Genomic DNA, 10713 nt, shown 5'->3' on the forward strand with positions numbered 1-10713 from the left:
CTGTCCCATGGGCACCCACAAATAAATTACAGCCTGCCCAGCACTTCCGTTCATGGGCGTGGGAGCCAGGCGCCCACATATACACCCCCCCCCACCATACCCCTCAAATCAGGCAGGTATACTTCAGACTGTAGTCAACTGAAGTTTAGTGAACTCATGTTTAGGAGAGAAGGGAAAGTGGAAAAGTGAAAATAGCCCAGCCACAGGTCACCCACTCCCTGGGATCTCCAAAACATGGGAGTAAGTATTTACTACCCCTCAGTTGCAAAGTATGATGAGTACTCACTCCTACCCCCTGGTGTAAGAGCCACAGCACTTTATGTAATTATAAAATGGCTCCTTATCAGTAACATTTAAGGATGGTTCAGTTGTGATGTGTGCCTGCATTACCGGATATAGCAAAGAGAGATTCACTTCCTGTCTAAGTAGGCACAGGGTGACAGTGAGCACATGCTTTTTTCAGTTGAAAGGATGCTGGTTATGTCTCATGACTAGGCTAAATCTCATCAAGTCTGATATTCCTATTATTACTGGTGCATGCCATGGATTACACTGTGTTTGTGAAGCGAAAGAGGAAACCTTGCCCACTGGGTGGCAGTGGATAGATTGTCTGCCCATTTTTAAAAAAAACAAAGAGATACGTGCAGTTAAATTCAAACTTTCTGCAGAGTTGTTCAGCCAAGGGTGACCTTAAAAGAGTAGGTCAGTGCTGTGTCTGAAAGTGAGGGGCAAGTTTTTTCTTATTGTGTGCACCATCTCAATAATAAGTAATAATGGCATATAAGATAATGGCGTCCATTCTTATGACAGATAGTGACTTAATGTGCAGGACTTCAGGATAAGTTACCTAGTTATCTTAATCAATGTTATTATTTTGTTTTATCAAATTAAGAGAGAAAGTGAATTTATTTGATGCAAACAAGCCCAGTAACAGTACAATTTATAGACAAAGACTATTAAAATCCATTATTGAAAATATTTTCTTTTGTACAAAAACCTGAAAATTGTTTACAGATCATTTAAAAAGTATTAAAAGTGCGAAAGGTTTGGATATGTATAGTCTTCTTTCTGTTTTTCTCCCCTTCCCTCCCCCCCTCCCACTCACGGCAGCGTTTGCACCTCACATTGAGGGGCAGGTAAGGGTACTTGTCCATGGCATGTGAAGGAGTTATGGAGATGGCCCCTGGGTATTTTGCTCTATATTAGCCTGCAACGTTTTGGCATGTTGTTTGAGGAGCTTCATGAGATTGGTGTCCTTCTTTGCATCTCATTGTCCTTTTCAACATCCTGCAGCATGATATCCACCCATTCCTGAGCCTTCTCTCTCTGGCATCCACCCTCCTTTATCTGTTTGCAGCCCCTGTAGAGTGAAGAGCTTACAAGACAGGTCAGCTCTAGTATGTTTCTTTTGGCCGTGTGTAGACAAAATGAGAGGTGTGTGTGTGCATGACGCTTTAAAGCCAGCTAAATGCTTTTGCACTGTTTTAATGGTGTCGGTGTTTGCGCGCCTCGGCAGCATATTGCACATTCATTCCAGCTGCTGTAGAAAATTTGGGGGCGTAATGTGCCTTAAATGACTTGGGGCGCAGCAAACTAAAACTTCTTTGAGGAGTTTTAGTTTGCTGCCCCTACAGCTGCAGACCAAAGCACTGGATCTGTGCAGTTCCATGGCTGTGCAGGCAGCCTAGCAGCAGCCCAGGAAAGCAGGCTCCACCCAAGAAAAGCGGTGAACCTGATCTTTTTTTTTTTCCCCGTCTGGAGCCTGCCTGAGCTGCTCAGAGACCTGGTGCTTCCTTCCATGGCTGCGGTGCCCCCCGGGACCGCCCGAGCTAGAAGCCTGTGGGGAGGGAAGCGGCAGTAGCGGCCCCCTCCATCCTCCCTGAACCCCAGAGACTGCTCCACCTGCCGGCAGCTCACCCTTCCCTCCCCACTTGAGAGGCAGGTAAGGTGTGTGCATGGCATGGGGGTTTAATCAGCCCTAAATTGAAGTGGTGTTTTTTAAAACCCACCACTTCAGTTTAAGGCTCCTGTTTCATCCCCACACACCTTTTGTTTCCTCCTCTGGGTCAGTTTTCAACAGCTGTTGAGGTTGTCTCTCCCAAGGACACTTCAGCTGAGGATACGGAGAAAGACAGTTTATTAAATTGCAGTGTTACTGAAGGGGGACAAACAAATTATGAGAACTCCCTAAAATTCTTTTTTTCTTTTGAAGACCTTATGGGCAATCTGCAAAGCAGCTTGCTTCAGGGCAATTAAAGTTAATGTAGCGCCACACCAGTTTACAAAACTAAGGACCTGTTCATTGTATTTAAGTAGGAAAAGCAATGCATCCAATTGCTTCTGTGCAGCTCTAGGCCTGGTGAGTTGCACAAAGTTTGTGTAGTCCCAAAATCATCAGGGAGGAAAGTTAATGAACAGCTATGAGTATTGGAAAAGCACCATCCATATTGACAACATTATTTTACAGGCAGTGATTCTTATGTTCAGCACATCACTCCTGAGGGTGACAAAGGCTCAGAGATGGTAGATGCTACAGGCAGTTCAGGATTGCATGAGCTAATGGCTGCCTGACTGTTCAGTGGTGGTACCAGTATAACTCTTTACTGAGTGACATGATGGAAGAAGCAGAGCTGCCATACCTAGAAATCACAGAGAAAGGATCTACTGGATTTTATTTATTATGTCTCTGAGGATAAAAGGGATCTCTGTGTACAAGACTGCAAGATACTTTAGCAAAGAAGTAAGGACTGCTGACGCTGCCTAGCATTGCAAGTCGAAGAAAAACACGCCCCCTGGGACAGGAATATTGGCTTTGCTATGCCACTCTCCTCTACCTCTCCCTAACATGCTGTGACAGTGATTCATTTTAAACTGGGCTGCCGCCTTTAACATTTTTACGTGCTTGCAAAGTTTTCTTCAAAAAAAAATGTTCTGCCAAAGACTGTGCCTCCAAGTAAATAGGCACTTGAATGCCTGCAAAGGAATATGTTTTATGTTCTTCTGCTGCAGTATGCAGGTCACTCTCTATTTTTTCCAATTTTTTTGCAGTGAAATGGCTTTTTGATATGTTACAGTTAAAATGCTCCAAGTGGTTCTAATGTTATTTTATTGCTAGTAGATGTTTGTGAAATAAAATCACAACTGTAAAAGTCTATTCTTTTCCAGTGAGTGAAAGGGCATCATTTTAAATAAGGAAAAGAGTTGGAGGTTTCCAGATATCACCTCAAACTAAAAAATAAAAAAATGCAGTTAAGTCATGCAATGTAGTATTTACCTGAAACCACTTTTTTCCTTTGCTTCAAAGATCTCCATCTCTGCAGGCGAGCAGGATTAACTTTTTTCCCCTTCCTTTTCTTTTGCACTGTGTACTTCAGAGATTTTTATCCTCTAGTTCATATGAGAATCCACAGGAGGGACTGAGGTGAAAGTAGTGTCCTCTCCAAATATGAAGCTCTTCGTAAAAAGAATTAGCCTATAACATAGCTCCACATTTTCTGTTCTGTGCCCTTGTCCTATACTTCAAATTTAAGATGACCCTTAATAAGTCGATCCCATGTATAGAAAAATATACATTTGTTTTATAGTTTTCCATGCATAGAATCTAGTTTTTGGGGAGTCATCTTTATTTCTGTTGGGTCCAAGAAAGCAGCAGCAGCAGGGGGAGATGGGAGAATGGAGGCACCAGAGAGCGGCATGGTGGAGGGGGGGCAGTCCAGCCTCCTGCCCCGCTGTCCCTCCCCAGTACTCACCCTGCCCCCACACTAGGTTTCTCTATTGTTTTGTGCTGTTACGTTCCTCCATGCTGGGTCCCCTGCCACCTCACCCCTTGTCCCTCTGTCACTTACCTTCTGCCCCCTCCCCTGCCATTGCCTGCCTCTAATCTGGACCCTGCACTGCCTTATGCCTTGGCAAGCGGATCCCTGCACCATCTTCTGACTGCAGCTGCTGCATTTTCACCTGACCCCCAAGACAAGGCTTTGTTTTCCCCATGTTGAATGGGAGGGGAAATGCCATCTTGGAATTGAGTAAATACAGTAATAGGCTTGCTGCAGATCCCTTGCTTTTCCTTAGCACTGCTGCTTGTTTCTTTTGTAGCCCTTGGCTTGCACCTCTTCTGTAATGCCTGGAGAAACTTCTTTCTTCCTGGGATGGCTTCCCAGCTGGTCTTACCAGGGCCTATTTCTTTCCTATTCTAGGCAGGAGCCACTGTGTTTTGGTGGCAGTCCCTCACTATCTCCTCTGTTTGCTTACAAATGAGAGCTAGCAGTGAAAGAGGCATTTCCCAAGCATGCTGGGTATTTTTTGATGGCAGGATGGAGACCACTTATTCTGACCCCTGGACATTCAAAACCAGAGCAGTGACTCTTGCAGGAACAGAAGGATTGTGGGCCTGTGGTAGTAGGTGCACTCACCCTGTCATTAGACCAATAGCTGTGTGTCTGATAAGGGTTTGAGTTATTCAGGGAGACGGTGTTACTCAGCAGAAGACTGGTGTCTGGCTGGCTTAGCTTTGTGTGTGAACACATGCACACCTATGGCAACAAAAGTCAGTTCTGATCAAATATAGTATCCTAAGCAAATCCAAGAGCAGTATAGGGCTGTGCACTAAAGTTCAGATGCCATGATTATTGGACACTAATGCGTAGATAGACACAAAGCATGCTGACAGTGTTCAGTAAGTAAAAAGTAAATTACAATGAATTATTAATCATGAACTTACTCGTAAAAATTACCTAAGGGTACATTTTCTGTCAGCCAGCTCAACTAGAGATGCAAAACTGTGATGGTAAGTTTCTCAGGCGTGAGTTGTATCCACAAACGAACAGTCACCTGTCAGAAAACGTGCTACTTAAATTTCATCCCAGTCTCTGAAGACTGAGCTTTTCTTTTGTTTCATATTCCCTGTTGATTAACCATCACTTTACTGTTAGCTAGACCGATGGTCCCTCCATAGTATCTAACATAAATGTGTGACGGTGACTAGGTGAATAGCCTCTCAAACGTCTCCGGCAGTGCTGTTTTCTTGCACAGAGTTGTTATTTAGTCTTTTTATAATAATTTGCAAATTGCGTATTTTTCAGACCAGTGACTCTAGAATTATTGTGTTTTTAACCAATCCATGTTTGTGAAAAACACAGTGCAAGTCTGTTGTGCTCCAGTGCAAGAGTATAAGGGTTTTTCCAATGACAAATAAAGTTAAGTGTTAAATTTAAGCCTTTCTAGTGAGCATAGTGTCAGCATACTTGTGCACCTACTCCTGTACTCTAAAGAGCAAGGGTAAAAAAAGGAAAGCTATGGGCAGAGAATAGGTTTGTTTGGTGAGTTTAAATGTAATCATCATCTGAATAAGATACAGCTGTGTGCTCATTTCCTTGTCCATAGTCCAGCTTTTATGTAGGCTATAACTGGAGTGCCAAGCTCTCATTAAAGCAGCCTCGGATGCCTCTCTCTACTCAGCTTGTGCTGCTGTTCATCTTTTTTTTAGCTTGTGCTTATACTCCTTATTTCCCCCGTTGGGATGTAGCTAAAGCTGAGAAAGTTGAAAAGACATTGTTAAGTACTTTGTTTGCTTCTACCCTATTTTGGTAACATGCATTTTGAATGCTTCAAAATAAAAGATCTGTTCCTCTCTTGATGCAAATCAGTGGGGATTTTGCTATGGACTATTAGGAGTAGGACAAAGCCCAACATTTCTTTTGCTACCAAACTTTTTCTTTATCTGTTTGTTAATTTTCTGCATATCTTATGGAACACAAGCCTACTAGGTCTTGTTCAATTATTTTCTGCTTTGTGTACCAACAATAAATGAAGCTAGTGAAATTCTAGGAATAGAAATTCTTAGCAAAAGACTGTTTTTGCTCACTTGGCAGAACAGTGCAGAGCACAAAATGCTGTGGACCGAAACTTCATTAGGTCTCTAAAATGAGCATTAGCATATTCCTGAAGAAAGTGTAAATGTGCATCTCTGCTAGTTTTTGCATATAGATGCACTTTTTTGCTCTGGAGGTACTCACAAATATTGCGTGAAACTCCATAGACTTTATACACATCAGCACTGGCTGTTGACTAAATTTAGAGAGACTTCAGTCTTAACTTTAAAAAAAAAATCATTTTCAGTTCTATTAAAAATGCATTACAAGTATGTGAAAGATATCTCTCTAGTTAAGTGTCAAAAGTCAGGAAGTGATTGATTTAAGATTTCATGTGCAAACTTAAAGGTGTCCCCTTATATTTATGAACTATGATATATTATGAGATTATACTAATTTGTTATTTGCTATACAGTATTATACAAATGTTGCTATGACCTTAAGTCTACATCTTGCAATATTTCATTTTATTTTATATTTAAACTAATTTCATTATAATATTTTTCTAGTTTGTTTTTTAGATAGACATTTAAATTTTTTTCCATTATATTATCTTTTTGACTGTCAGCAGTTTTTTAAACTTTGGACATAAAATGCAAAATTAGATGCCATGTACGCACCAGCAAATTTCACTGCTGCTCTTTGATGTTAAATTTAATTTTTAGCATGTTTTACAAAGATTAGGTTACTTTTTTACTTTGTATGTTTGTATAGATAGTATTTAAAGATGTGTGTCAGACAGCCCAATAGTACAAGTATATACTGGACATTAAAGGTGGGGGGAAGGTCATAGTACATTGTTTGAGAAGGTACATGACCATACTGAAAGAATTGCAGCAGAATCCATGCATACAATGTGTCAGAGTTTAAAAATGTATATATATATTCATGAGCTCATGCAACTTTAACTTGAGTATTTCAATGTAATGTTGACATAAGATTGTGTTGCAAAATCTAAAATCTCCTGTGTGGAGTGATTTCCCCTCTCCCTCCCTCCTTAAAGGTTTTGTTTTTTAAAATATAAAGATTAGAAGCATAATTTTTCTACTGTATAAATGTTTGGTCAGACATCACGGACATTCCTGTGCACACTGGGGCAGGATTTAGGGTTTGGCAGGGGATGTGCACCTCTGCAGTTCTCTGGTATCACACTTCCTGTGTTTGATTTCCACAGGATGCGTCCAATACGAAGTTACCAATATGAAGAAGGGAATTTAGGACTATACTTGTAAAGGTATTTAGGTGCTTAGTCTAGTATCTAGATTGCTAGCTAGGCACTAGACTAGCTAAGGAAATACGGGTTGTATGAATGGACAGTAATGTGGATAGAAAACTGGCTGGATCATTGTGGGTAGTAGTCAATGGCTCAATGTCTGGTTGGCAGCCAGTATCAAGTGGAGTGCCCCAAGTGGAGTGGAGTTCCCCACTAGTACAATAAGCTGAATATGAGCCAACAGTGTGCCCTTGTTGCAAAGAAGGCTAACAGCATACTGGGCTGCATTGGTAGGAGTGTTGCCAGCAGTTTGAGGAAAGTGATTCTTCCCCTCTATTCAGCACTGGTGAGGCAACATCTGGAGTACCGTGTCCAGTTTTGGGCCCCCCACTACTGACAGGATGTGGACAAATTGGAGAGCTATGGGCAGTAAAAGTAGTTAGGGGGCTGGGGCACATAACTTCTGAGGAGAGGTCGAGGGAACTGGACTTAGTCTGGAAAAGAGAAGACTGAGGGAGGGAGTTAATAGCAGCCTTCAACTACCTGAAGCATGGTTCCAAAGAGGATGGAGCTGGACTGTTTTCAGGAGTGGCAGATGATAGAATAAGGAGCAATGGTCTCAAGTTGCAGCAAAAGAAGTTTATGTTAGACATTAGGAAAGACTTTCTCACGAGGAGGATAGTAAAGCACTGGGACAGGTTACCCAGAGAGGTTGTGCAATCTCCATCTTTGAAGGTTTTTAAGACCTGGATAGACAAAGTTTTGGCTTGGATGATCTAGTTGTGCATGACCCTGCTTTGAGCAGGGAGTTGGACTAGATGACCTCCTGAGATTCCTTCCAACTTCAATTTTCTATTATTCTAACTCCCATTGAAACACTTTTTGAAACACTTTTTGCTCATCCTCTATTATTAACATTCTAGGACAGGGGCAGGCAATTATTTCACATGGAGAGTCACTTAATGAAGTTTGGTGAGCTTTTGAGAGCCACATGGGTAGCACCACCCCTTGATAGTTGCCCCACCCCCTGGTCATCATCTTGGGACTGGAAGTCCCATCCCTAACCCCTGGCCTTGCCACTGGAAGTCCTTCCTCTTGCCTCCTGGAAATACTCCTTTTGGGAGGGAGGACTGCCATCTTAGAACCAGAAAAAAACCAAATCATACACTAAAGGTCAAACACCTACTATAATCTATTTTAATTTTATTACAAAAAATAGGTGTGTTATGATTTGTGTTTGCATACTGTACATAGAGGTGACTAAATAACTCAAAAAATAAATTCATAGACTTGTATACTCTGTGTGTGGGTGTGTGGGGTGTGACTGTGTGTGTGTGGGGCATAGGATATGTTGGGGGGGTGTATATAGGGGTGTGTGGGTGAAGGGTGTGGGCGTGTGGCATTTGTGGGGTGTGGGGGGATCCCCTCCACACACTTCCCCCACCCCAATGGCACAGCAGCAGCAGATAAGCATGCTCATGGCGTTCATGCCTGGCACAGGCACTGCTGCCCAGCGGTGTGTGGTTCTGGCCAGCGCTTCATGTAAGGGCGAGGGGCACAGCCCGGCCAGGCCACCTTTATCACTGGCACTCCCTGCTGTGCATGCACAGCCCCCATAGTTGCCTGCCACCAGAGGGATACTCCATGTGGCAGAGCCAGCTGCCTGTGCCGCTCTCTGCTGTGCAGGTCCCAGGACTCCATGGGGAAGCAGTGGCCAGGGCTCCCCTCCACTTCTGACGGAGGGACTTCCCTCCAGCGCTGCACGAGTGCAGAGGCTGCACATGTGTGGCAGGTAGCGCCAGCGATAGAGGTAGCCTGGCCAGGCTGTGCTCCTCCTGCAATGTGCAGCACTGGCCAGAGCCACATGCTGCCAGGCACCAGCACCTGTGCCAGGCATGAACACCCCTGCCTGCTGCTGGCGGGGCTGTAAGCTGTGGGGTGAGTGTGGGGAGAGGGGCCCCACACTTCCCCACACGCTTCGTCACACCCACACACTGCCCACCCAAGCTCTGCACTGTTGCCACCCTCCTGGGTGCAGGCTCCGCAGTGCCCTCAGCCCCAGCCCCACACTCTTTGCTTCTACCCAGCCACAGCTGTGCCCCTGCCCCCAACACTTCCCTACCTACTGCCCAGAGTGAGCAGGACGCCGGGGAAGCCAAGCAAGTCCCCCAGTGACTGTAGCAGTGGCAGCAGCAGCCCCACCCAGAAGCTGCGTGCTGGCTGAGCCAGGCCCTTCCACCCACAAGGGTGGGAGTGAGGCGCAGTAGGGTATGTTGGCAGGGGTGTGTATTCATGGGCACTTCCCTTCCACCCTCATGGACTGAAGGGCTGAGTGGGATACAATTAGTTGGTGGATGCCCACGGGCGAGATGAAAGTGCCTGGTATTTTGCCAGTCCCTGTTCTAGGATCAATACAACCAACATGATGGTTGTTACACAGGTACACAGGCTAGCTGAGATTTGGCTATTATGTGGGACTGGAGGAGATCTCTGATCTCAGCCTGTGTAGCTAGGAAATGTAGAGATGAAATTTGTTTGGTTGTAAAATGTGAAAAAAAGTGAATGGTACAGGGGAGAAAACATTTTAACACTGTTTCAAACTTCAAAAAAAGACATTTGATTTTTCAAACCTATACTTAGCAATGATTTGCCTACTATAGGATAATTAAAATGCAATGATATTTTAATGCATGACTTAAACCTCTAATTTTCTTTTCTTCTAGACTATACCTTCTGTAAAGCTTGTGGAGGATAGACATATGTGCTGCAATGGTGACATAAATTATTAAACAGGACTGGAACAAGTTGTTGAAAGCTGTTTATAATTTTTTTAATGCTGCTGCTGCTTGGGAACAGTCTAAGGCAAGTATACAACATGAGTTTTATCATGAAACTTCACAGACATTTTCAAAGAACAGTTATCCTGCTTGCCACTTTTTGTATGGTGAGCATTGTTATTTCTGCTTACTATTTGTATAATGGCTACAAACAGGAAAATGAACTTTCTGAGATCTCTTCAGACATGGAATGTGGTGATTTTCAGCTGTTGCCATACAAACTGATGGAACTGAAGACAGTGAAGCCCGTTGATCCCCTGAGGACTGATCTTGTTGTGCTGGTGTTTGTGGAAAGCCAGTATTCAACACTTGGTCAAGATATAATAACCATTCTAGAATCCAGCAGATTTCAATACCACATAGAGATTGCTCCTGGGAAAGGTGATCTTCCAGTGCTTATAGATAAAAATAAAGGCAAATACGTTCTCATTATATATGAAAACATTTTAAAGTATGTGAATATGGACTCCTGGAACAGAGGCCTTCTAGATAAATACTGTATAGAATATGGAGTGGGTGTCATTGGATTTTATAGAGGCAGTGAGAACAGCTTGCAGAGCTTTCAGTTGAAGGGTTTCTCTTTTCATGTTCACAGCAATCTAGGTGTTAAAGACTGTTGTATTAATCCTCATTCTCCATTGCTTCATGTGACTAAATCATCAAAGCTTGATAAAGGCCCCTTGCCTGGAAATGACTGGACAGTATTCCAAATTAATCACTCAGCCTATCAGCCTGTGATATTTGCAAAAGTAAAGGCACCAGAAAACCTTCCACCACCTGTTGCTAAAAATGC

General features: G+C 43.3%; 1 protein-coding gene across 1 annotated transcript in view; it reads left to right on the plus strand.

Moving 5' to 3' along the window:
* Nucleotides 1-10713, plus strand: part of LOC109301102 (bifunctional heparan sulfate N-deacetylase/N-sulfotransferase 3) — a 176865-nt gene that overhangs the window by 11324 nt on the left and 154828 nt on the right. The window contains exon 2 of the mRNA XM_019522025.1: nucleotides 9807-10523. Within this exon, the coding sequence (XP_019377570.1) occupies nucleotides 9917-10523 (607 nt within the window). The 5' untranslated portion in view covers nucleotides 9807-9916. The remainder of the gene's footprint in view (nucleotides 1-9806; nucleotides 10524-10713) is intronic.

Source organism: Gavialis gangeticus, unplaced genomic scaffold (assembly GCF_001723915.1).
Source record: "Gavialis gangeticus isolate Ggan-Ray unplaced genomic scaffold, GavGan_comp1, whole genome shotgun sequence".
Lineage (NCBI taxonomy): Eukaryota > Metazoa > Chordata > Crocodylia > Gavialidae > Gavialis > Gavialis gangeticus.